The following is a 26,123-nucleotide window of genomic DNA, read 5'->3' on the forward strand; positions in this document are numbered from 1 at the left end:
CATATCAATGGTGGATCTCTCTGTTTGAAAGCCACACTGTAGACACGCTCAGCCAGCTTCTGGAGTCTGTTTAAAACGACTCGAGCGAAGACTTTCCCCACTGTGCTGAGCAGGGAGATTCCACGGTAGTTGTTGCAGTCACTGTGATCACCCTTGTCCTTATAGAGGGTGATGATATTGGCATTGCGCATGTCCTGTGGTACTGCTCCCTCGTCCCAACACAGGCAGAGCAGTTCGTAGAGTGCTGAAAATGTAGCAGGCTTGGCACTCTTGATTATTTCAGGGGTAATGCCGTCCTTCCCAGGGGCTTTTCCGCTGGCTAGAGAATCAATGGCATCACTGAGTTCCGATTTTGTTGGCTGGTTCGTCCAACTCATCCATGACTGGCAGAGACTGGGCTGCGTTGAGGGTGCTATCAGTGACATCATTTTCCCTGGAGTACAGTTCTAGGTAGTGCTCCACCCAGCGGTCCATTTGCTTGCGTTGGTCAGTGATTGTATCCCCTGATTTAGATTTGAGGGGGGCAATCTTCTTGATGGTTGGCCCAAAAGCTCTCTTAATGCCATCATACATTTCTCTGATATTTCCTGTGTCAGAGGCCAGCTGGATATGACTGCATAGGTGTTGCCAGTAGTCATTTGCGCAGCGCCTGGCTGTTCTTTGTGCAGCGCTTCTGGCTGCTTTAAGTGATACGGATGTTAACTCGCTGGGGGCTTTCTTGTAGTTCAACAGTGCAATGCGCTTAGCGGCTATGACAGGTTCCAGCTCTTCAAAGTGAGATTGAAACCAGTCTGCATTCTGCTTCACACGTTTGCCATAGGTGGTCATTGCTGAGTCTTAGATGGCGCCTCTGATGTGGGCCCACTTGGTCTCTGCATCCCCTGTAGGAGTGTTTTGAAGGGCTCTTTCAAGTGAATTTAGTAACTTATGTAACAGCTGTGGATAAGAAATTCTGTTAGTGTTGATGCGGGGCAGCTTCTTTGGTCTGAGTTTGACCTTGCTGCACACCAGGGAGTGGTCGGTGTCGCAGTCCGCACTGTGGAAGTGGCGTGTGATTTGAACACTGTTTAAAGACGCTCGCCTTGTGACAATGAGGTCCAGCTGGTGCCAACGACGTGATCTTGGGTGCCTCCAAGAAACCTGGTGACAGGGTTTAGTATGAAAGAACGAGTTGGTGATGCAGAGATTGTGATAGGTACACAACTCCAGCGGGGATCAGTGCGAGGACCCCAGCTATTCACAATATACATTCATGATTTAGATGAGGGAGTCCCAGCCATTTATGTGGCTGGTCCAGTTCAGTTTCTGGTCAATGGTAATCTGGCTCCAGCCAGAATGTGTGTCTCCTTTAAACAGTGCAGATTATCTACAAGTGGTGCTAGGAAGTTGCATTTTTGGGCTCCTGCTGATTTGTGCAGCCAGTGAACAGCACAGTTAGAGCTGGCTGCATGCAGAAACCATTATAATGAACAGGCAGCGCAAAGTTGTCGTGCTTCCTGTGTTTCAGTCAATGAGCGCAGGTGAATCACGCATTGTTATCCCCATGCCTGTTTTTGGGGGCTATTCAATTTGGTCCTAATGGGTTTAAGTTACCTCTTGTGTTCTCTTCGCTTTAGAACATTCGAAACAATGGAAGTATGAAATCCTAATGGGAAAATATTATTCCAGTACTTCCTTGGAAAATTCAACCTCCTAAAAGAGGTGATGACTGCACCAAGAAAACTCAGTTGTAAACTGAGCTGTTAGCAAATAATTTGAGTTGTTGCAGATTTTTTTTTTGATGCTTTTTAAAAAGCAGTGTAACTTTCTTTCTGTAAGAGGAGCTGCAGTTAACCTCATGCATGGAGAAATCAGCTGTGGCTATCAGAATATATCGGCTTTGTGAAACAGCTGGAGCATTAATGAAGCACTGAGGAACCACTTTAATAATTAATATCTGTTATTGTCTGAAGTCCATGTGGAAGGGAATTAAATTGTAGAGATGGATTCAGGCAACCCAGATGATTGCTGACTTTGAAGAAGCAAGTGGTGATGACTAATCTTTACAATGGTGTCCTTCCCTTTGTCCAAAGTATTTAATTCTTAATATATAAGCAAATTCAATACTCGTGAATAGTGCAACTGCCAATGCAAAGTTTGGAGTGTTTTGAGCAGTTGCTTCACAGGAGTTGAAAATATGAATGGCATCAAAGCCTTAACTTCTGGGTTAGTATTTGAAGATCTGTTTGCAGTTATTGTTGTATTTTTAAAGTATGTCAAAATGTAATAGTCATGACTTTAATTGGCATTTTATCAATTTGTATTTCTTTAGGTTAACTGAAAATATGAGAAGATTAAGTAAGTAAAATGTTCATATGCACATATGTATGCTGTGAGGAGGAGAGAAAGGGTTTCTGCTTTTATCATGTGTGAAAAGAGGGTGGGATTATTGCAATCATGATTAGAAACTTGTATTCACCTAGCACTTTCTTTTCTGGAAGAGCATTGCAATCCATTATTTAGAAATCCCTTTTATTAAAAAGTAATATTTTTGTGACATCAAAATTAAAACATTATTTAAAAAAAATGATGTAGGGAGTAAGAGCAGATTTAACAGCACAGCAGAGCAATATAGAGCTGCATGTTTCAAATAAATCTTCATTTAAACTAAGTTTCAGTTATCCTTCTTCCCTGTCAAAAATGAGAATATGAATGTAAACAAAAGCAAAATACTACAGATGTTGAAATCTGAAATTAAAAACAGAACATGCTGGAAATACTCAGGTCAAGCAGCAGCTGTAGAGAGAAGAAAACAGAGTTTAACATTTCAGGTCTGTGACCTTTCATCAGAACTGGCAACCATTAGAAATGTAATAGGTTTTGAACCAGTGAAAGGGGAGACGGGGTTGGTGGGGTAGTGAAGAAGAACAAAAGGGAAGGTCTGTGATAGGACGGAGGGCAGGACAGATTAAATACAAAAGGTTTCATGGTACAAAACCAAGGTGAGTGAGAATGGGACATGTAAAGAAACAAAAGATGTGCTTGGATGAGGTGTAAATGGCAGGATAGCAGCTGCCCAAGCACAAGTAATGGGATTCAGAAAGAAACGAGGGAGCAAGGCAAACACACTCCCCCCGCCCCCCCCCCCCGCAAAAAAAAAGCAAAATACACAAAAAGAAAAAAATGGGAGCAGAGGTTCTGATTTAAAATTATTGAACTCTGTGTTGAGTCCAGAAGGCTGTACAGTGCCCAGTGAAAAGATGATGTGCTGTTCTTTAAGCTTGCATCTCACTTCATTGGAACACTGCAGCAGGCCAAGGACAGAAAGGTCAAAGTGGGAGCACGGTGGAGAATTGAAATGACAAGCGACAAGAAGCTCGGGGTCATGCTTGAAGACTGAAAGTAGGTGTTCCTCAAAATGGTCACCCAGTCTGCGTTTAGTCTCCCCAGTGTAGAGGAGATCACATTGTGAGCAGCGAAATTGGTATACTAAATTGAAAAGTACAGATAAATTGCTGTTTCACTTGGAAGGAGTGTTTGCGGCCCTGGACGGTGAGAAGGGAGGAGATAAAAGTGCAGGTGTTGCATCTCGTGCACCTGCATGGAAAAGTGCCATAGGAAAGGGGGGAGGTGTTGGGGGTAACTGAGGAGTGGACCAGGGTGTTGCGGAGGTAATGGTCCCTTCAGAATGCTGGGAGGGGAGAAGAGAGGAGGGGGAAGATGTGTTTGGTGGTGATATCACACTGGAGGTAGTGGAAATGGCACAGGATGATCTATTGAATACAGAGGCAGGTGGGGTGGAAAGAGAGGGTAAGGGGGACCCCATCATGGTTCTGGGAGGGAGGGAAAAGGGTGAGACCAGAAGTGTGTGTAATAGATCATTTGAACATATGAATTAGGAGTAGGAGTCGGCCATTCGGTCTGTCGAGCCTGCTCCACCATTCAGTAAGTTCATGGCTGAATTGATTACTCCATATTTCCACCGACCCCTGATAACCTTCCATCCCCTTACTTATCAAGAATCTATCTATCTCTGCCTTAAAAATATTCAAAGACTCTGCATCCACCGCCTTTTGAGGAAGTGAATTCCAAAGACTCACGGCCCTCAGAGAAAAAATTTCTCCTCATCTGTCTTAAATGGGCGACCCCTTATTTTTAAACAATGACCCCTAGTTTTAGCTTCTCCCACAAGGGGAAACATCCTTTCCACATCCACCCTGTCAAGACCCCTCAGGATCTTACATGTTTCAGTCAAGTCGCCTCTTACTCTTCTAAATTCCAGCGGATGCAAGCCTAGCCTGTCCAATCTTTCCTCGTAAGACAGCCCGCCCATTCCAGGTATTAGTCAAGTAAACCTTCTCTGTACTGCCTCCAACGCATTTCCATCCTTCCTTAAATAATTCCCCTCACAATAAACAATAGCATTCTATTAGCTTTCCTAATTACGTGCTGTACCTGCATACTAACCTTTTGCAATTCATGCACTAGGGCACCCAGATCCCTCTGCATATCAGAGCTCTGCAATCTCTCAACATTTAGATAATATGCTTCTTTTATTATTCTTCCTGCCAAAGTGGGCAATTTCCCACTTTCCTTCACTATACTCCATTTGCCAGGTCTTTGCCCATCACTTAACCTATCTATATCCCTTTGTAAACCCCTTATGTCGTCTTCACAAGTTACTTTCCTACCTATCTGTGTGTCAACAACAAATTTAGCAGCCATACCTTAGATCCCTTCATCGAAGTCATTTATATAAATGGTAAAACGATCGGACGTGAGGGGGGGGGGGGAATCCTCGATTGAGGAAAAAGGAAGACAGATGCGCTAGTACGGAGAGTTGTTTCATCTGAACAGATGCGACAGAGACACTGGGAGAATGGAATCAAATCCTTGCAGCAAGTGGGGTGTGAGGAAGTTTGTCCCGGTAGCTGTGGGAGTCCATGGGATTATTGTTTGATGGCCTGTTCCTAGAAATGGAGACAGAGAAGTCGAGGAAGGGAAGAGCCGGAGATGGTTCATGTGAGAGATGGGTGGAAATTGAAAACAAAGTCAATGAAATTTTTCAGTTCATGTCAGAGCAGGAAGCAGCACCAACATGGTCATCAGTATATGAATCTCTGCAGTTGTTTTCAAAGTTCTTATACTTAGTCGAAAATACTGCTCAAAATGCGCCCATCGAAAAATATTCCGCCACTTTTGGTCTTTGTTTAGAGCAGCATGTCGACATTTTCTGCCCAGGCTGAATTAAACAGTGTGCGGCAAGAAGAGAGAGTGTTATTCCCATTTGGCTGCATTTTAGAAACAAGATTGTGAAGCACTTTTAGATGTTATTTGATGATGTCATAAAATTCTTTATATATTGCATTTTTTGAATGAAACAGTTGTAAGATGTATTTCTGTAAGTCTTTTGTGATGTCCTCAAAAAGGCAAAAAATGAGAACTCATATTGTTGCAGCTTCCTGACCAGATTGTTCAGCATCTTACTGTGGTGCAATTCTAAGCCAGTCATGGGCTCTAGAATACATTATAAGATGTTGTGTTCAATGATGCATTTTGTGACTATGTACAGCTAACTTCCTTTAAAATTATTATTTTTTTTAGTTTAAACCAGAACGATTCTAGATTCTGAGCAACAAAAATCAGAGTATTTTGCAATTCAAGTAATTCTTGTCCATAAGGGGGAAGGGGAATTGTATTGATTTGAAAATAGTTTTCATGAAAGGCCATAGGATCATTTTTTTCCATTTACTTTCAGAACGTGGTGCCAAACCAGTTACCAGTTTCTTAAAGAACCTGTCAGCCTTATCAAATTGGCACTCTGTATACACTTCAGCAATTGCCTTTATTGTAAGTAGTCATTGGTGTGGGCTGTTCAGTATGATATGATGAGATGTACTTGGATAGAATTGCCATGAGAATCCCCGATCTCCTGCCATAACTTCTGTGGAACCCCTAGAGAAAGCTGTTTACGGCATTTCTTTGATTTCCACTGAAGCTACAGCAGGAGATCGGAGAATTATGGAAATTCCATGTACTATTGTTGATAGCAATTATCTAGTTCTACATGGAAGTTCATGATTTTTGTACATTGAAGATGCTTTATTTTTGCTGAATATCCTACTTAATTATTGACAGCTGAGGAACATAGCAACAAAAGTAGGCCATTCAGCTACTAGCCTATTCCACCATTCAGTGAGATCATGGCTGATCTATATCCAAATTCCAACCACCCGACTTGGCTCCGTATCCTTTAATACCCTTGGATAGCAAAAATCTATTGATCTGAGATTTAACATTATTAATTGAGCTAAAATCGATTGCTTTATATGGGAGACAGTTCCACACTTCCACCGCTCTTCATGTTGTTAAAACCTCAGTAGAGACCGCCAACTTCAAAACAAGAGATATGAACTTCCGAGGCCGTTTTCTGATAAAAGTATAAAAACAAATTTCACGTTTTAGGACTTTTGCTACAAGAACTAAACTAAAAATGAACATTACTGTTTATTTACTTAGGAGGCAGCTAATACAATAAATTACAGAGGAAGGTATTTCTCGTTAACTTATTAACGCATGTGAAAACCTCACCACATTTATACGTTATACAGTGTTCTTAGCGAGAAAGATATCCTTGCCGTTAAAAGTCCCAGACTGCTCCCAGCTGCTGTGGGATGGCTCCCCAGTGTCCCTCACAAAGCCAACATCCTCTTCGCTCACTTCTTCCGAGCGTGTTTGACTGGACTTCCATTAATAAGGCAATCTCTGATGATCTAGTTGGTCTTTTTGCCTCTGCCAACGCTTGAGCCTTCGAACCAGGTTCAAATCATAGCAGCCTTTTGCTGTATCGGTGACTGAGAGCAGCTGTCTCCACAGAAACTGCTCACTGTCCTCTCGTGCAAGCTACCCTTCTCTGCTCCTCTTCCCTTTCGTCTCCTCTCTTTCTCTCCGCTCTGTCTCTCTTTCTGCTCTCTCTTTGTCTCACTTTTCGCCCCCCCTCTGTTTCTCTCGCCCCCCCCTCTGTTTCTCTCGCCCCCCCCTCTGTTTCTCTCGCCCCCCCCCTCTGTTTCTCTCGCCCCCCCCCCTCTGTTTCTCTCGCCCCCCCCCCTCTGTTTCTCTCGCCCCCCCCCTCTGTTTCTCTCGCCCCCCCCTCTGTTTCTCTCGCCCCCCCCTCTGTTTCTCTCGCCCCCCCCCTCTGTTTCTCTCGCCCCCCCCCCTCTGTTTCTCTCGCCCCCCCCCTCTGTTTCTCTCGCCCCCCCCCTCTGTTTCTCTCGCCCCCCCCCTCTGTTTCTCTCGCCCCCCCCTCTGTTTCTCTCGCCCCCCCCTCTGTTTCTCTCGCCCCCCCCCTCTGTTTCTCTCGCCCCCCCCCCTGTTTCTCTCGCCCCCCCCCCCTGTTTCTCTCGCCCCCCCCCTCTGTTTCTCTCGCCCCCCCCCTCTGTTTCTCTCGCCCCCCCCCCTCTGTTTCTCTCGCCCCCCCCCCTCTGTTTCTCTCGCCCCCCCCCTCTGTTTCTCTCGCCCCCCCCCTCTGTTTCTCTCGCCCCCCCCCTCTGTTTCTCTCGCCCCCCCCCTCTGTTTCTCTCGCCCCCCCCCTCTGTTTCTCTCGCCCCCCCCCTCTGTTTCTCTCGCCCCCCCCCTCTGTTTCTCTCACCCCCCCCCTCTGTTTCTCTCGCCCCCCCCCTCTGTTTCTCTCGCCCCCCCCCTCTGTTTCTCTCTCGCCCCCCCCCCTGTTTCTCTCGCCCCCCCCCTCTGTTTCTCTCGCCCCCCCCCTCTGTTTCTCTCGCCCCCCCCCTCTGTTTCTCTCGCCCCCCCCCTCTGTTTCTCTCGCCCCCCCCCTCTGTTTCTCTCGCCCCCCCCCTCTGTTTCTCTCGCCCCCCCCCTCTGTTTCTCTCGCCCCCCCCCTCTGTTTCTCTCGCCCCCCCCCCTCTGTTTCTCTCGCCCCCCCCCCTCTGTTTCTCTCGCCCCCCCCCCTCTGTTTCTCTCGCCCCCCCCCTCTGTTTCTCTCGCCCCCCCCCTCTGTTTCTCTCGCCCCCCCCCTCTGTTTCTCTCGCCCCCCCCCTCTGTTTCTCTCGCCCCCCCCCTCTGTTTCTCTCGCCACCCCCCTCTGTTTCTCTCGCCCCCCCCCTCTGTTTCTCTCGACCCCCCCTCTATTTCTCTCGCCCCCCCCTCTGTTTCTCTCGCCCCCCCCCTCTGATTCTCTCGCCCCCCTCTGTTTCTCTCGCCCCCCCCGTTTCTCTCGCCCCCCCCGTTTCTCTCGCCCCCCCCGTTTCTCTCGCCCCCCCCCCGTTTCTCTTGCCCCCCCCCCGTTTCTCTCGCCCCCCCCCCGTTTCTCTCGCCCCCCCCCCGTTTCTCTCGCCCCCCCCGTTTCTCTCGCCCCCCCCCCGTTTCTCTCGCCCCCCCCTGTTTCTCTCGCCCCCCCCTGTTTCTCTCGCCCCCCCCTGTTTCTCTCGCCCCCCCCTGTTTCTCTCGCCCCCCCCTGTTTCTCTCGCCCCCCCCTGTTTCTCTCGCCCCCCCCTGTTTCTCTCGCCCCCCCCTGTTTCTCTCGCCCCCCCCTGTTTCTCTCGCCCCCCCCTGTTTCTCTCGCCCCCCCCTGTTTCTCTCGCCCCCCCCCTCTGTTTCTCTCGCCCCCCCCCTCTGTTTCTCTCGCCCCCCCCCTCTGTTTCTCTCGCCCCCCCCCTCTGTTTCTCTCGCCCCCCCCCTCTGTTTCTCTCGCCCCCCCCCTCTGTTTCTCTCGCCCCCCCCTCTGTTTCTCTCGCCCCCCCCTCTGTTTCTCTCGCCCCCCCCTCTGTTTCTCTCGCCCCCCCCTCTGTTTCTCTCGCCCCCCCCCTCTGTTTCTCTCGCCCCCCCCTCTGTTTCTCTCGCCCCCCCCCTCTGTTTCTCTCGCTTTCCCCCCTCCCCCCCCCCCCCGTTTCGCTCTTGCTTTCGCTGTCTCTCTTGCTCGCTGTCCTCTTTCTACCCCAAATAATTAATACCATTATATGAGTAACAACAAGGACTGCAGGAAGATATCCTTAAGGTTAATGCCATTGTGAGGAAGCTATTTTGTATGCTGCTATTGGAGATTGATATTAGTTTGCCTGCTTATTGATTGCTTTTAGCAGCTTTGGAGGTTCACTCAGGACTTTAGCTACTAGTTTTATTCTGCTCCACTCCGAATACTGCGTTGCAGTACAGTAGACTCATGGATTCCCCAGTGGGAATTCCTTTATTATGTTGTGAAGTGTAGGAGGATGTGGATGTATAAGGGGCAAGATTGGAGATTCTTCATGTGACGTCTCACCACAGAAAGTATCGCTTTCCAATACTCCAGGGTTTACTGTCCACTAGGGTCTTACTGAGACTTTTCTGTCCATAAGCACTTCACCTGGATACATTATCCCTATAGGCTGTTGGGGACACGTGTTAACTGCTGGTCGAAGACTTGGAGCCCCCATCCACCGGGATAACAACACAGTCTGTCTCGCTCACAATCCTGAATTCCTTTGCCACTGGATCACAGCCTTGAACTCCTGTGTGTCTTCTGAGGCCAAAGGAAAAAAAGTTATTTGCTGCCATCTTATGTGAGGCCCAATTGCCTCTCAGGCTCCAATTATCGGCTGGTTCCTCCTGTTGTCCCCACTGGCTAAACTACCTCAGAGTGCCAGATTGGTGACCACAGTTTGCTGGCTGTATGTAAATGAGGACTCCAGAGGGCTCAGGCCACACAGTCATTAACGAGTGGGAAGCAAAACTGCCCCAGTAAATGGCACTATTACAGTATAGGGTGGTGTTAACATTGCTAGTGATCCAGCTTGTCTTAAAGAAATTTTTAATTTATAAAAATGCAGGCTAAATAATATTTTTGAAAAGAACCCTCAATACTGATGTAAGTTGAGATCTGAATTTATTTAATAGTAGTAATTTGTGAAATTATCAATTATGAATGTGGTATTTTTAGTGTGTTTTGTAAGTGGGTATTTGTGGGCTGTGTTGCAAACATTAACTCAATTCATGAGTGCTCAATGTTTTGCTAAAATGGGAGGGGAGTGGGGACCCTCCTGTTTTGCACTATTTGTTACACTTTCTTGTTTTTCAGATCTACATGAATGCTGTATGGCATGGCTGGGCCATTCCAATGTTCTTATTTCTAGCCATTTTGAGGTTGTCTCTAAATTATCTCATAGCAAGGTACTAACATTTCCATTGCATTCCCACTGCCGTCTAAAATTTACAAAATCTAATGGCACTTTAATACTTTTTTGTAATGGGAAAGTTTACATTAAACCTTGGGACTAACAATGCTGTGATGTAGAGTTAATTGGTTCATGCTACAATAAATATTCTGTGGAGTTTAACATAAGCCTACAGTATCTATATACATCTGTTCCACCACAAGTTGAACGTTTCTGAATAAGGTAATTTTCTGAAATGATTTCAAGCTTTTTGCCTATGAACACTACAGTTTTGTACTTATCAGGTTCGCTTAGTTAAAATGAATGAAAGTGGGAATTTCCTAGTAATGGTTAAGACACTTTGGGAAGAATTTTAACTCCAAAAAACGGGTGGGTTGGGCGTAAAATACTAAAGGTCTGAATCCTGGCTCCAACCTTCCCACTTCCTATTTTAATGCAGGCAGGTCAGGGGAGGGGTGACCACCCCTCTCCCAGGAGGTGGGTTTGCACTTTTAAGTACTACAATGAGGCTGCGTGCCTCATTTTTATTCGGCCTTTTGAAATGTAACCCTGGCCATTTGCATTTCCTGGGCCTGGGGAAATCCGCCATCTAAACCATGGTGCATACTGCTGGACCCAGAGATAAGTGCCTTTCCACTCCAGTCTGATCCCTCAAGCTTCCAGTCTGTGACCAAGCCCTCCCACAACCCCCGTTGGGGCACAAACTACCTCCTCCGGACTACCTCCTTGTCTGACTGGAAGCCAAGCCTGTCAATCGAGCTGGCTTCTGTGCGGGGAACTTGTCAGTGAGGTCACTGTGGAGTTAAAACTTGCGGGTTTCCCACGTGCTGCCTCAACCCCCCTCGCTCCTGACTGTTCAAGACAGTTGAAACTCCTCACCTTCCCTCTTTTTCGAAGAAGAACAGAGGAGTCCTTGCCAGTGTCCTGGTAAAAAAAAAAAAGCAACATCTAAGAACATAATATCTGACCATAAGAACATGAAAGTAAACTGGCAAGAGACATAACAAAAAGATTGTAAAAGTTTGTGTGTTTAAAAAGGAAGAGGTTAGCAAAAATAAACATGGGTCCCTTACAGGGAGCGACAGGAGAAATTATAATGGGGAATAAGGAAAAGGCAGAGGCATTAAACAAATACTTTGTCTTCTACTGTGAAGGTGGATACACAAAAACATTCCAGAAATAGCGGGGAACCAAAGGTTTAGTGGAAATGAGGAGATTGGAGATATACGAAATGTAAGATTTTATAACCTGTAAAGATACTGTAAAGAAATAATACTGTAGGAATTAATGAGACTTAAAATCAACAGATCTCCTGGAGCTGATAGCCTCAATCCTAGGCTTTTAAGAGGTAGCTGCAGTGATAGTGAATGCATTGGTTTTGATCTTCCAAAATTCCATAGATTCTAGAACAGTTCCCACAGCTTGGAAGGTAGCAAACGTAACCCCACTATTCAAGAAAGGAGGGACAGCAAAAACAGGGAACTGTTGGCCAGTTAGCCTGACATCAATCACAGGCAAAATACTAGAATCCATTATTAGGGACGTGATTTAACAGAGCACTTAGAGAACTTTAATATGACTAGGCCGAGTCAGCATGGATTTATGAAAGAGAAATTGTGTCTGATAAATCTATTAGAATTTAAGGTTGTAAGTAGCAGAGTAGATAAAGGGGAGCAAGTGGATATAGTATATTTGGATTTCCAAAAGGTATTTGATAAGGTGCAACACAAGCTAATTACAAAAAGTTAGGATTCGTGGGATTGGAGGCCATATATTAGCATGGGTTAAGGATTGGTTAACAGACAGAAAGCAGAGTAGGAATAAATGGGTCATTTTGGGTTGGCAGTCTGTAGCTATCAGGGTACCACAAGGATTAGTGCTTGGACCTCAGCTATTTACAATCTGTATCAATGACTTGGATGAAGGGACCAAGTGTACTGTATCCAGTGCCAAAAGTAGGTGGGACAGTAAGCTGAGGTGGATGCAAAGAGGCTGCAAAGGGGTATAGGTAGGTTAAATAAGTGGGCAACAATATGGTAGATGCAATATAATTTGCAAAAGTGTGTAGTTATCCCCTTTGATAGAAAAAATAAAAAGTCAGAATATGTTTAAATGGGGGAGAGACTGAGAAATATTTGTATTCAGAAGAACCTGGATGTCCTTGTGCATGAAGAAAAGAAATTTAACATGCAGGTAAAGCAAGTGGTTAGGAAGGCAAATGGTTTGTTAGCCTTTATTACAAAGGGATTGGAATATAAGAGTGAAGACGTTTTACTGCAGTTGTCTCGGGCCTTGGCCTAGTACCTGGAGTACTGTGTACAGTTTTGCTGGTCTTACTTAAAGGATATACATGCGTTGGAGAGAGTGCAACAAAGGTTCAGATGACTGATTCCTGGGCTGAGTGGATTGTTTTATGAGAAGAGATTGAGTGACTGGGCCTGTATTCCCTGGGATTTAGAAGGATGAGATGTGAAACATATAAAATTCTTAAGGGACTTGACAGGGTAGATGCTGGGAGGATATTTTTCCTGACTTGAGAGTCCAGCACTGGGGGTCATTGTCTCAGAATAAGGGCTTGGCCTTTTAGGATTGAGATGAGGCTAAATATCTTTTCTCAGTGTGGGTCTTTGGAATTATGCACCCCAGAGGATTGTCATTGAATCTCTCAGTTATTGAATATGTTCAAGACTGAGATTGATAGATTTTTGGTTGCTAAGGGAATTAAGGGACATGGGGCGAGTGCGGGAAGGTGGAGTTGAGGTAGCATATCAGCCATGATTGTATTGAGTGGCGGAGCAGGCTCGAATGGCTGAATGGCCTACTCCTGCTTCTTATGTTCTTAGGTTTTTATTATCACCTTGCTGTGTGCGAATTGGCTGCCATATGTCCTACATTACAACAGTGACTACACTTCAGAAGTAGTTCATAGCTTTAAAGCACCTTGCACCTCCTGAGGTTGTGAATAAGTGCAATTTTTTTCAATACTGCTGTTTGCAGGTTGAAATTTCACCACTGGTTTAGGCTTGCAACTGCCTGTCATAGGTGTGGCTGCTATGATTAGTTCTTTGTTGGACCATTAGGTTGAGTACATAAGGAAAGGTAGAGTGTCTTGCTGTGGGAGAAATTGGCTCATCTGCCTGATTCTACAGCAAGTATTATTTCTGTTACTTGAGCAGCATTGCAAATGTTTGATGTGCTGTGAGACATCTGGTGCCTGATTTAAAGGGTTTGAAAAGACAAATGACTTGTTTGGGGGAGGTGGGGGATATCAAGAAATAACAGTAAATATTAAAGATATTATTCGCAAGACAGTTAAGAAAAACAAAAGCTAAATACTGCGGGTGCTGGAAATTTGAAATAAAAACAAGAAATGCTGTAACCACTCAGCAGGTCTGGCAGCATCTGTGGAAAGAAGCAGAGTTAACGTTTCGGGTCAGTGACCCTTCTTCGGAACTAGCAAATATTAGAAATGTCAAAGGTTATAAGCAAGTGAGCCGGGGGTGGGGCAAGAGATAACAAAGGAGAAGGTGTAGATTGGACAAGGCCACATAGCTGACCAAGCGATCATGGAGCAAAGGCAAACAATATGTTAATGGTGTGTTGAAAGACAAAGCATTAGTACAGATAGGGTGTTAACGAACTGAGGATTGAACAGCAGCAAGTACAAACATGAAAAAAAACAGTGGGTAAACAAACTGAATAACCTACAATTAAATTAACAAAAGAAAAAAAATAGTAAAAAAGAAAAAATAACTAAATAAAAGTCAAATGGGGGGCCCGTCATGCTCTGAAATTATTGAACTCAATGTTCAGTCTGGCAGGCTGTAGTGTGCCTAATCGGAAAATGAGATGCTGTTCCTCGAGCTTGCGTTGATGTTCAGTGGAACACTGCAGCAAGCCCAGGATAGAGATGTGAGCATGAGAGCAGGGTGGAGTGTTGAAATGGCAATCAACCGGACTGAGCGGAGGTGTTCCGCAAAGCGATCACCCAGTCTGCGTTTGGTCTCCCCAATGTAGAGGAGACCACATTGTGAGCAGCGAATACAGTATACTACATTGATAGAAGTACAAGTAAATTGCTGCTTCACCTGAAAGGAGTGTTTGGGGCCTGGGATAGTGAGGAGAGAGGAGGTAAATGGGCAGGTATTACATCTCCTGCGATTGCAGGGGAAGGTGCCATGGGACGGGGACGAAGTGGTGGGGGTAATGGAGGAGTGGACGAGGGTGTTGCGGAGGGAACGATCCCTTTGGAATGCTGACGGGAAGGGAGGGGAAGATACTTTTTTTTTTGGTAGTGGCATCACGCTGGAGGTGGCGGAAATGGCGCAGGATGATCCTTTGGATATGGAGGCTGATGGGGTGGAAAGTGAAGACAAGGGGAACCCTGTCACGGTTCTGGGAGGGAGGGGAAGAGGTGAGGGTAGAGGTGCGGGAAATGGGCCGGACACGGTTGAGGGCCCTGTCAACAACAGTAGGGGGGGGAATCCTCGGTTGAGGAAAAAGGAGGTCATATCAGAAGCACCGTCATGGAACGTGGCATCATCAGAGCAGATGCGTCGGAGACGGAGAAACTGGGAGAATGGAATGGAGTTCTTACAGGAGGTAGGGTGTGAAGAAGTGTAGTCCAGGTAGCTGTGGGAGTCGGTGGGCTTATAATGGATATTAGTAGACAACCTATCCCCAGAGATGGAGATAGAGAAGTCGAGGAAGGGAAGGGAAGTGTCAGAGATGGACCATGTAAAGGTGAGAAAAGGGTGGAAATTGGAAGCAAAGTTGATAAAGTTTTCCAGTTCAGGGCGGGAGCAGGAAACGGCACCGATACAGTCATCAATGTACCGGAAAAAGAGTTGGGGGAGGGGGCCTGAGTAGGACTGGAACAAAGAATGCTCGACATATCCCACAAAAAGACAGACATAACTAGGACCCATGCGGGTACCCATAGCAACACCTTTTACTTGAAGGAAGTGAGCTGAGTTGAAGGAGAAGTTGTTCAATGTGAGAACAAGTTCAGCCAGGCGGAGGAGGGTGGTGGTGGATGGGCACTGGTTGGGCCTCTAATATATTATATTAGGTAAGAAAAAAAACTAGTTGACTAACCTAGCGTAATGCTGCCCAATCAAACTGCCCAATGTTATCAAAGTTACCATTCACAAATCAACAAGTACCCCTACCCCATCTGAGCCTGTTAATGTGACACCTTCTACTTTGATACCTTTACAAAATTAAAAGTAATGTATCTGTTAATAGTTTGCAATGCCGGCAGGCACTATAGATCAGTAAATTCACAGGACTAACAAATATGAGTAAAACTGCTCGTTTTTTTTTTTAAAAAGCCCATAACAATAAGTTTTTGTAAAATGAAGGAACTAGGGCAACTGTGAATAGCATCATTGATCTTTGCCAAAGATTGCATTTGCTTTTCCTACAGAATAAGTCCTTTTGAAGTTTGGGGCAAAAGTAAGCATATGTGTCTGGAGATAAAGCTCTGAGTGACAGCTGTTGCGGATGTGATCTTTGCATCTCACTGGAAGGACAGGGGTAGTTAGTGATCAATGTTAGCTCGTCCTTCTAATTTGGCATATCTCAACATGTACAGCTTGTAGATTTTGTTTTATCTATCTTTAGTAATAATTATTTCTGGGCTTTGCAGGGGTTGGAGGATTCAGTGGAGCATTGTGCCTGAAGTATCAGACCCTGTGGTAATATTGCTATTTCTTAGATTTATGAACCTATTTACAAGTATTGTGGCATTTTCTGTGTGTAGATCAGTTAATGTCTGATTTAGATTTGATTGTTGCTGTTTTCAAACAGTATTTTTCAAATTTGTTCAGTTAGTGCCAATCCAAATCTTTGGTGTCTGGAAATTTTAATTTAATGATGATGAAAATGCATAAAATAAATTCCCAAATTTCAGTGAACAGTCACTAACATAGTGTTGCCTTTGGACAGTATTGGCATACAGTTGGCTTGCAACATTACACTCAAAAAACGGATATCTATACCCTCACAAACGTGCACATACATGTGTGTTTTCTGTGTGAATGAGCTAAAATGACCACCTTTTTCTGTAATAGATACAATTTTTAACCTCAGTTGTCTTTATTCCTCAGTTATAATTTCTAAAATTCTACTGATCTGTGATTGGTTATAATCAGCATCATAATGTTCTTCCCAGAAAGAGTAAGGAAGAAAAAAATTAGCAGCTTTAACTAGTTTTGTCTCAAACATTACAGCAAACACAAAAGAATATTGTACTTCAATTAGGCACTGAATTACAGTATGTTGCTCAAATCGTGAATTGTTCAGTGTTATGCCCAAATATTTACTTCAGAATTTTTGTTTGGTACTGAATACTGATTTGTTCCTTACAGGAGCCTTCAAAAGAAGATCTTACTGTATCTGAAAAGTTCCAGCTGGTGCTTGATGTAGCACAAAAAGCACAGGTAGTTTGCTAATACAGCTCAGAGGCATTTACACACAATATCTAACAAGAGCATAGATTACTTCTTCAATTATAGTCCTACAATTGAACTATTAAAAATTTAGTGTAAATGCATGTTAATTTCTTTGATGCATTTTAATCAACTACCCTTTTTAGAACTAGAACATTACAGCGCAGTACAGGCCCTTCGGCCCTCGATGTTGCGCCGACCTGTGAAACCATCTGACCTACACTATTCCATTTTCATCCATATTTCTATCCAATGACCACTTAAATGCCTTATTGTTTAAGCCTTTTAAAGTCTGACTGGCTCTTTTTTTTGTACTGTTGCTCCTGTCAGAATGTTATTGGTTCATACCCAACTACAGATTTAAGCACATAATCTAGGCTGACATTTCAGTACGATGTTGAGGGAGTGCTCCATTATTGGATGTGCAGTCTTTCAATGATGTGTTCACTGAGACCTTATTAACCTGTTGAATTTATTTTATTTATTTAGAGATACAGCACTGAAACAGGTCCTTTGGCCCACCGAGTCTGTGCCGACCAACAACCACCCACTTACACTAATCCGACATTAATCCCATATTCCTTATCACATCCCCACCATTCTCCTACCACCTACCTACACTAGGGACAATTTACAATGGCCAATTTATCTATCAACCTGCAAGTCTTTGGCTGTGGGAGGAAACAAGAGCACCCGGCAGAAACCCACGCAGTCACAGGGAGAACTTGCAAACTCCGCACAGACAGTACCCAGAACTGAACCCGGGTCGCTGGAGCTGTGAGGCTGCGGTGCTAACCACTGTGCCGAATGTAGCGCATCCTACTCTATTCGAAGAAGAGCAAAATGTTCTCCCATTGTCTTTGCCAATATTTCCTTCCTCAGTTAACACTCCTTAAAAAAAAAAAATAAACTGGTCATTCATCTCATTGCTGTTTGTGGGATCCTGCTGTAGGCAAATTGGCTGCCATGTTTGCCTATATAACAACAGTAACTGCATCTAAAACTAATACATTGATTTTGGAATGCTTTGGGGTGACCAGTGAAAGGCACAAGGTTGTTCTTCTTTGATATCAATGGTACTGAACAAAAAAGTAACTCATTTTTAATTTGCATAAAATGTGCAGCACAAATACTGACCTTTCAGCCCAACTAGTCGGTACAGGGTTTTTACTCCACATGAGTATCCTCCCATTTCAACTACCTCATCTCAGCCTTTCAGCATATCTTTCTATTACTTTTTCACTCGTATTCTAGTTGCCTTTTGAAAGCGTCTATGTTACTTGTTTCTATGGTAGCAAGTTCCACATTCTAACCACCCTTGAGTGAAGAAATTTCTTCTTCTTTCCTTACAGGATTTATTGGTAACTCTGTTGTATTTGTGGACCCTAGTTTTAGGTTCTCCTACAAGTGAAAACATTCTCTCCACCTCTACCCTGTCCAGTCCATTCATAACTTTAAAAACCCTCTATCAGATCAACTCTTAAGTCTGAGCGCAAGCAAAAAGCCCCGACCTGTTCAGTCTTTCCCAATAGCTGTAATTTCTGTTCTGGTACCATCTTTTTAAATTTTTTTTTTGTGCTTTCTGTATTGCTTCTATGTCCTTTTTCTAATATGGATACCAGAACTGGTTTAACCATAGAATCATAGAACCAGAGAAAAATTACGGCTCTGAAGGAGGCCATTCAGCCCATTGTGTCCGTGTCGGCTGAAAAAACTAGCCTCCCAATCTAATCCCACCTTCCAGCACCTGGTCCATAGCCTTGCAGGTTACAGCACTTCAGGTGCATGTCCAGGTACCTTTTAAAAGAATTGAGGCTTTCTGCCTCAACCACCATTCCTGGCAGTGAATTCCAGACACCCTCTGGGTGTAAGCGTTTTCCTCATGTCCCCTCTAATCCTTCTACCAATCACCTTAAATCTATGCCCCTGGTAATTGACCTCTCCGCTAGGGGACACAGGTCCTTCCTGTCTACTCTATCTCATCTCTTTGGCCTCCTTATCTCGAGAGACAATGGATAAGCGCCTGGAGGTGGTCAGTGGTTTGTGAAGCAGCGCCTGGAGTGGCTATAAAGGCCAATTCTAGAGTGACAGGCTCTTCCACAGGCGCTGCAGATAAAATTGGTTGTTGGAGCTGTTATACAGTTGGCTCTCTCCTTGCACTTTTGTCTTTCCTGCCAACTGCTAAGTCTCTTTGACTCGCCACACTTTATCCCCGCCTTAATGACTGCCCGCCAGCTCTGGCGAACGCTGGCAACTGACTCCCACGACTTGTGATCAATGTCACAGGATTTCATGTCGCGTTTGCAGACGTCTTTAAAGCGGAGACATGGATGGCCGGTGGGTCTGATACCAGTGACGAGCTCGCTGTACAATGTGTCTTTGGGGACCCTGCCATCTTCCATGCGGCTCACATGGCCAAGCCATCTCAAGCGCCGCTGACTCAGTACTGTGTATACGCTGGGGATGTTGGCCGCCTCGCTGCCATAGAGCAAGGTACTGAGGACACAGGCCTGATGCACTCGGACATTTGTGTTCCGTGTCAGTGCGCCATTTTCCCACACTCTCTTGGCCAGTCTGGACATAGCAGTGGAAGCCTTTCCCATGCGCTTGTTGATTTCTGCATCGAGAGACAGGTTACTGGTGATAGTTGAGCCTAGGTAGGTGAACTCTTGAACCACTTCCAGAGCATGGTCGGCATTATTGATGGATGGAGCATTTCTGACGTCCTGCCCCATGATCGTTTTCTTGAGGCTGATGGTTAGGCCAAATTCATTGCAGGCAGCCGCAAACCTGTCGATGAGACTCTGCACGCACTCTTCAGTGTGAGATGTTAAAGCAGCATCATCAGCAAAGAGGAGTTCCCTGATGAGGACTTTCCGTACTTTGGACTTCGGTCTTAGACGGGCAAGGTTGAACAACCTGCCCCCTGATCTTGTGTGGAGGAAAATTCCTTCTTCAGAGGACTTGAACGCATGTGAAAGCAGCAGGGAGAAGAAAATCCCAATAAGTGTGGGTGCGAGAACACAGCCCTGTTTCACGCCACTCAGGATAGGAAAGGGTTCTGATGAGGAGCCACCATGTTGAATTGTGCCTTTCATATTGTCATGGAATGAGGTGATGATACTTAGTAGCTTTGGTGGGCATCCAATCTTTTCTAGTAGTCTGAAGAGACCACGTCTGCTGACAAGGTCAAAGGCTTTGGTGAGATCAATGAAAGCAATGTAGAGGGGCATCTGTTGTTCATGGCATTTCTCCTGTATCTGACGAAGGGAGAACAGCATGTCAACGGTCGATCTCTCTGCACGAAAGCCACATTGTGCCTCAGGGTAGACGCGCTCGGCCAGCTTCTGGAGCCTGTTTAGAGCGACTTGAGCAAAGACTTTCCCCACGATGCTGAGCAGGGAGATTCCACGGTAGTTGTTGCAGTCACCGCGGTCACCTTTTGTTTTTATAGAGGGCGATGATATTGGCATCGCGCATGTCCTGGGGTACTGCTCCCTCGTCCCAGCACAGGCATAGCAGTTCATGTAGTGCTGAGAGTATAGCAGGCTTGGCGCTCTTCATTATTTCAGGGGTAATGCTGTCCTTCCCAGGGGCTTTTCCGCTGGCTAGAGAATCAATGGCATCACTGAGTTCCGATTTGGTTGGCTGTATGTCCAGCTCATCCGTGACTGGTAGAGGCTGGTCTGCATTGAGGGCAGTCTCAGTGACAACATTCTCCCTGGAGTACAGTTCTAGGTAGTGCTCAACCCAGCAGTCCATTTGTTTGCATTGGTCAGTGATTATGTCCCCTGATTTAGATTTGAGGGGGGCGATCTTCTTGATGGTTGGCCCAAGAGCTCTCTTAATGCCATCATACATTCCTCTGATGTTTCCGGTGTCTGAGGCCAGCTGAATATGACTGCATAGGTGTTGCCAGTAGACGTTTGCGCAGCGCCTGGCTGTTCTTTGCGCAGTGCTTCTGGCTGCTTTAAGTGCTGCGGATGTTAAATCGCTGGGGGCTTTCTTGTAGTTCAACAGTGCGATGTGCTTAGCGGCTATGACAGGTTCCAGCTCTTCATTATGAGATTGAAACCAGTCTGCATTTCTCTTCACACTTTTGCCGTAGGTGATCAAAGCTGACTCATAGATGGCGTCTCCTTGCTCAGCATGATAGAGCCTCCCTCAAATGGCTCGGAATGCATGCTGTCCATCCGACTGCTCACCACCTCTGGTCCAGTACACCTACTCAGCATCTATGCTCCAACACTCTGCTCCCTACCTGAAGCTAAAGGTCAGTTCTACGAGGAACTCCATAACATCATTAGCAGCATCCCCAACACCGAACACCTATTCCTGCTGGGGGACTTTAATGCCAGGGTTGGGGCCGACCATGACTCATGGCCCTCCTGCCTTGGGCGCTATGGCATTGGAAGGTGAATGAGAATGGGCAGAGACTGCTTGATTTGTGTACCTATCATAACCTCTGCATCACCAACTCGTTCTTTCACACGAAACCCTGTCATCAGGTTTCATGGAGGCGCCCAAGATCGCGTCGTTGGCACCAGCTAGACCTCATTGTCACAAGGCGCGAGCCGCCGTAAAGTGTTCAAATCACACGCAGCTTCCACAGTGCGGACTGCGACACTGACCACTCCCTGGTGTGCAGCAAGGTTAGACTCAAACCAAAGAAGTTGCATCATTCCAAGCAGAAGGGCCACCCGCGCATACACATGAGCAAAATTTCTCACCCACAGCTGTTACAGAAATTTCTAAATTCATTTGTAACAGCCCTTCAAAACACTCCCACAGGGGATGCTGAGACCAAGTGGGCCCACATCAGAGACTCTATCTCGGCCCCTCATAATTTTGTACACCTCAATTAAGTCACCCCTCAGCCTCCCCTGTTCTAAGGAAAACAACCCTAGCCGATCCTCACAGCTGCAACTTTCAAGCCCTGGCAACATTATTGTAAATCTTCTCTCTAGTCTCTCCAGTGCAATTATGTCTTTCCTGTAATGTGGTGACCAGAACTGTACGCAGTACTCCAGCTGTGGCCTAACCAGCGTTTTGCACAGTTCCAGCATTATATCCCTGCTTTTGTATTCTATACCTCAGCCAATAAAGGAAAGCATTCCATATGCTTTCTTCACCACTCTGTCTACCTGTCCTGCCACCTTCAGGGACCTATGGACGCGCACTCCAAAGTGTCTCACTTCTTCTATCTCTGTCAATATATTCCTGTTTATTGTGTATTCCCTCGCTTTGTTTTCCCTTCCTAAATGCATTACCTCACACTTTTCTGGATTGAATTCCATTTGCCACTTTTCCGCCCACTCAACCAAACCATTGATATCATTCTGGAGTGGACAGCTATCCTCTTCATTATCAACTACATGGCCAATTTTTGTGTCATCAGCAAATTTCCCAATTATGCCTCCCACATTTAAGTCCAAATCATTAATATATACCACAAACAGAAAAGACTCAACACCGTGTGGAACGCCACTGGAAACCGCATTCCCTTTGCAAAAACATCCGTCGACTGCTACGTTTTGTTTCCTGTCACTGAGCCAACCTCCCACATTCCCCTGTATCCCATGGACTTTCATTTTACTGACCAGTCTGTCATGTGGGACCTTGTCAAATGCCTTACTAAAATTCGTGTCGACCTCATGCACTGCACTTCCCTCATCAATCCTCCTTGTTACTTCCTCCTTTCTCAAGAACACACAGTGGCGCAGTGGTTAGCACCGCAGCCTCACAGGTCCAGCGACCCAGGTTCGGTTCTGGGTACTGCCTGTGCGGAGTTTGCAAGTTCTCCCTGTGACTGCGTGGGTTTCCGCCGGGTGCTCAGGTTTCCTCCCACAGCCAAAGACTTGCAGGTTGATAGGTAAATTGGCCATTGTAAATTGCCCCTCATGTAGGTAGGTGGTAGGAGAATGGTGGGGATGTGGTAGGGAATATGGAATTAATGTAGGATTAGTATAAATGGGTGGTTGTTGGTCGGCACAGACTTGGTGGGCCGAAGGGCCTGTTTCAGTGCTGTGTATCTCTCTCTAAGTGTGGCCTGACCGAGGTCCTATACACATTTAACATAACTTTACTACTTTTGAATTCTGTACTTCTAAAAATAAATTCCAGTGCTTTGTTAGCATTTTTAATTGACCTGCAATGCTGCTTTTAATGATTTGTTCGCCTATATCCCCAGATTTATGTAATATCGTGTGATCTCATTACTCTTCTACCCCATTCAGTTTCTTATTTTCAAAGTTGGAGGTGATGTTTCTGTTCTTCCCACCAAAATGCACCACCTTTACATTTATTTATGGTAAAGGTAGTTTGCCTCTTAACTCCCCAGTCTGCGAGTTTTGTGATGTTGTCTTGTATTATGTTCCATTCTTCCTCAACGTTAGCTAAACCCCCAGTTCGGTTTCACCTGCACATTTTGATATTGAGTTACTTACTCCTAAGTCCAAATCAGTAATGTAAATTATGAATAACAGTGCTTTTAGCACGTATCCCTTGGAACACTGCTTTCTATTTTCTTCCAATATGACTAACTAGCTTTCACCCCTACTCTACTTTTTTTTAGCCAGTATGCTCTCCATGAAAGATCACAGACCTGAAACGTTAACTCCATTTCTCTCTTCACAGATCCTGCCAGACCTGCTGTGTATTGCTAGCACTTTGTTTTTATTTCAGATTTCCAGCATCTGCAGTATTTTGCTTTTATTGCTATCCATTCAGCTATTTGTGCCCTGACGCCGCATGCCGGAGCCTTTTTCATGTGCCTACTGTGTGGTAACTTAAACAAGCCCTTTTGAAAACCCAAGTATAGGGATCTGCTGCGTTACCCATGACAACTCTTTCTGTTACTTCTTCAAAGAATTTTATCAGGCTAGTTAAGCATGGCTCAGTTCGGGTTCTGCCAGGGCCACTCAGCTCCAGATCTCGTTGCAGCCTTGGTCTAAACCCAGACAGAAGAGCTGAATGCAAAATGCAAGAGGTGAGGTGAGAGTGACATTGGCAGCATTTGATTGAGTGTGGCATCAAGGAGCCCTAGCAAAATTGAAGTCAATGAGAATCAGGCGGAAAACTCTCCATTGGTTGGAGTCATATCTAGCACTAAAGAAGATGGTTGTGGTTGTTGGAGGCCAATCATCTCAGCCCAGGGCACCACTGCAGGAGTTCCTTAGGCTAGTTTCCTAGGCCCAACCATCTTCAGTTGCTTCATCAATGACCTGCCCTCCATCATATGGTCAGAATTGGGATGTTCGCTGATGATTGCACAGTGTTCAGAACCATTCACAACTCTTCAGTTAACAAAGCAATCCGTGTCCATGTGCAGCAAGACCTGGACAACATCCAGGCTTGTCCTGTTAAGTGGCAAGTGACATTCGCGCCAGACAATGACCATCTCCAACAAGAGAGAATCTAATCATCTCCTCTTGAGAGGCATTACCATTGCTGAATTGCCTCCCATCAACACCCCTACTATCAAACATTGACCAGATACTTAACTGGACCAGCCACATAAATGCTGTGGCTACAAGAGCAGATAAGAGGTTGGGAATTTTGCAGTGAGTAACTCAGAGTCATATACAGCACAGAAGGCAGCCATTCGGCCCATCGAGTCCATGCCGGCTCTCCAGGGAGCTATCCAGTCAGTCCCACTCTCCCACTCAATCTCTGTAGCCCTGACTCTCCAAAGCTTGCCCAGCATCTACAAAGTACAAGTCAGGAATGTGATGGAATACTTTCCACTTGCCTGGATGAATGCAGCTCCAACAACACTCGAGGAGCTTGACATCATCCAGGACAAAGCAGCTTAATTGATCACCCCATTCACCACCTTCAATTTTCACTCCCTTCACCATAGATGCACAGTGACAGCAGGGTGTACTGTATACAAGATGCATTGCAGCAACTCACCAAGGCACCGTTAGCAGCACCTTCCAAACTCACGACCTCCACCATCTAGAAGGACAAGGGCAGTAGATGCATGGGAACACCACCACATGCAAGTTCCCCTCTAAACCACACATCAACTTGACTTGGAAATATATTGCCGTTCCTTCATTGTCACTGGATCAAACACCTGGACCACCCTTCCTTAAAAACACTGTGGGTATACTTAGACCAGATGGGATTGCAGCAGTTCAAAAAGGTGGCTCACTACCACCTTCTCAAGGCCAATTAGGGATGGGCAACAAATGCTGGTCTTGCCAGCAATGCTCACATCCCATAAAAGAATTTTTTTAAAAAACGTAACTTGCGAAATCCATACAGACTTTTTATTCTATTTTCTGCCTCCGGATGCTCTTCTATCACTTTAGTAGAGATTCCAGTATTTTTACTATCACTGAAATTAAAGTGACTAGTTTATAGTTCCCAGGTTCTGTTCTATCTCCTTCTTGTCAATAGGAACAACATTAGCTGTCTGCCAGTCATCTGGCACTCTCCTGCCTTCTATGGAACGTTTATTTATATAAACTAGTGCCTCTGCTATAGTTTCCATGAGTATGCATGGGTGCATACCATCCAGACCTGGGTTTTAGTTTTAGGTTCTAGTTTATCAATTATTTTCTCCCTTTCTATCCCAACTGTATTAATATTCTTTTTACGCGCATCCTCTGGTGAAGTATCTATTTTGTTTTTTAATTTAAAAACTGAGGCAGAGTAGTTATTCAATATATCTGTCATCAACTGTGACTTTATCTTGCTTATCCTTTAGTGCCCTGTGCTTACTTTAACTTCCTTTAGTTATTTGTGTATATAGATTGTTATTTCTTTTTATATTCCACGATAATTTGATTTTGTAATTTCTTTGTCTTCCTGATTTGCTGTTCACTCATAAGTTCATCATATTCCCTTTTGTCCTCCTCTCCTTTAGTATCTAAGTACTTCTTATAGTCTTTTTCTTCAGATTAAAATTTTCTTTTAGTTCGAGGAACATAGTAACTGGAATAGGCCATTCAGCCCCTCCATGGGCCTGTTCAATCATTTGGTGGGAACATGGCTGATCTGTGACCTAACTCCATATGCTTTTGCCCCATATCCCTTAATACCTTTGGATAACAAAAATCTATCAATTTCAGATTTATAATTTACAATTAATCTAGCATGAATTGCTGTTTGTGGAAAAGAGTTCCAAACTTCTACCACCATTTACATGTAGCAGTGTTTCCTAATTTCGCTCCTGTAATGTTTCACTCTAATTCTTAGACTATGCCCCCAGTCCTAGACACCGCAACAAGCAGAATTAGTTTCTCTCCATCTATCCTATCTTTTCCCCTTAATACCTTGAAAACTTTAATCAAATCACCCCTTAACTTCCTAAATTTCAGGGAATACCACCCTTGTATGTCTAAGCTCTCCTTTTTATTTAACTCTTAGAGTCCAGGTATCATTCTGGTAAACCTGTGCTGTACTCCCTCCAAGGCCAGTACATCCTTCCTAAGGTGTGGTGCCCAGAACTGCTCACAGTACTTCAGCTGTGGTCGAACCAGGGCTTTGTACAGCTTTAGCATGACTCTTACCC

At 45.1% G+C, this 26,123-nt stretch overlaps 1 protein-coding gene across 3 annotated transcripts in view; it reads left to right on the forward strand.

The window, feature by feature from the left end:
- gramd4a (GRAM domain containing 4a) overlaps positions 1-26,123 on the forward strand; it is a 212,909-nt gene that overhangs the window by 141,133 nt on the left and 45,653 nt on the right. For all 3 annotated transcript variants that reach the window (XM_068059128.1, XM_068059127.1, XM_068059129.1), the window contains 5 exons: positions 2,312-2,337; positions 5,738-5,829; positions 10,052-10,143; positions 15,799-15,847; positions 16,520-16,591. In XM_068059128.1, coding sequence (XP_067915229.1) covers positions 2,312-2,337; positions 5,738-5,829; positions 10,052-10,143; positions 15,799-15,847; positions 16,520-16,591 — 331 coding nt within the window. The remainder of the gene's footprint in view (positions 1-2,311; positions 2,338-5,737; positions 5,830-10,051; positions 10,144-15,798; positions 15,848-16,519; positions 16,592-26,123) is intronic.

Source organism: Heterodontus francisci, chromosome 27, assembly GCF_036365525.1.
Source record: "Heterodontus francisci isolate sHetFra1 chromosome 27, sHetFra1.hap1, whole genome shotgun sequence".
Taxonomy (NCBI): Eukaryota; Metazoa; Chordata; class Chondrichthyes; order Heterodontiformes; family Heterodontidae; genus Heterodontus; species Heterodontus francisci.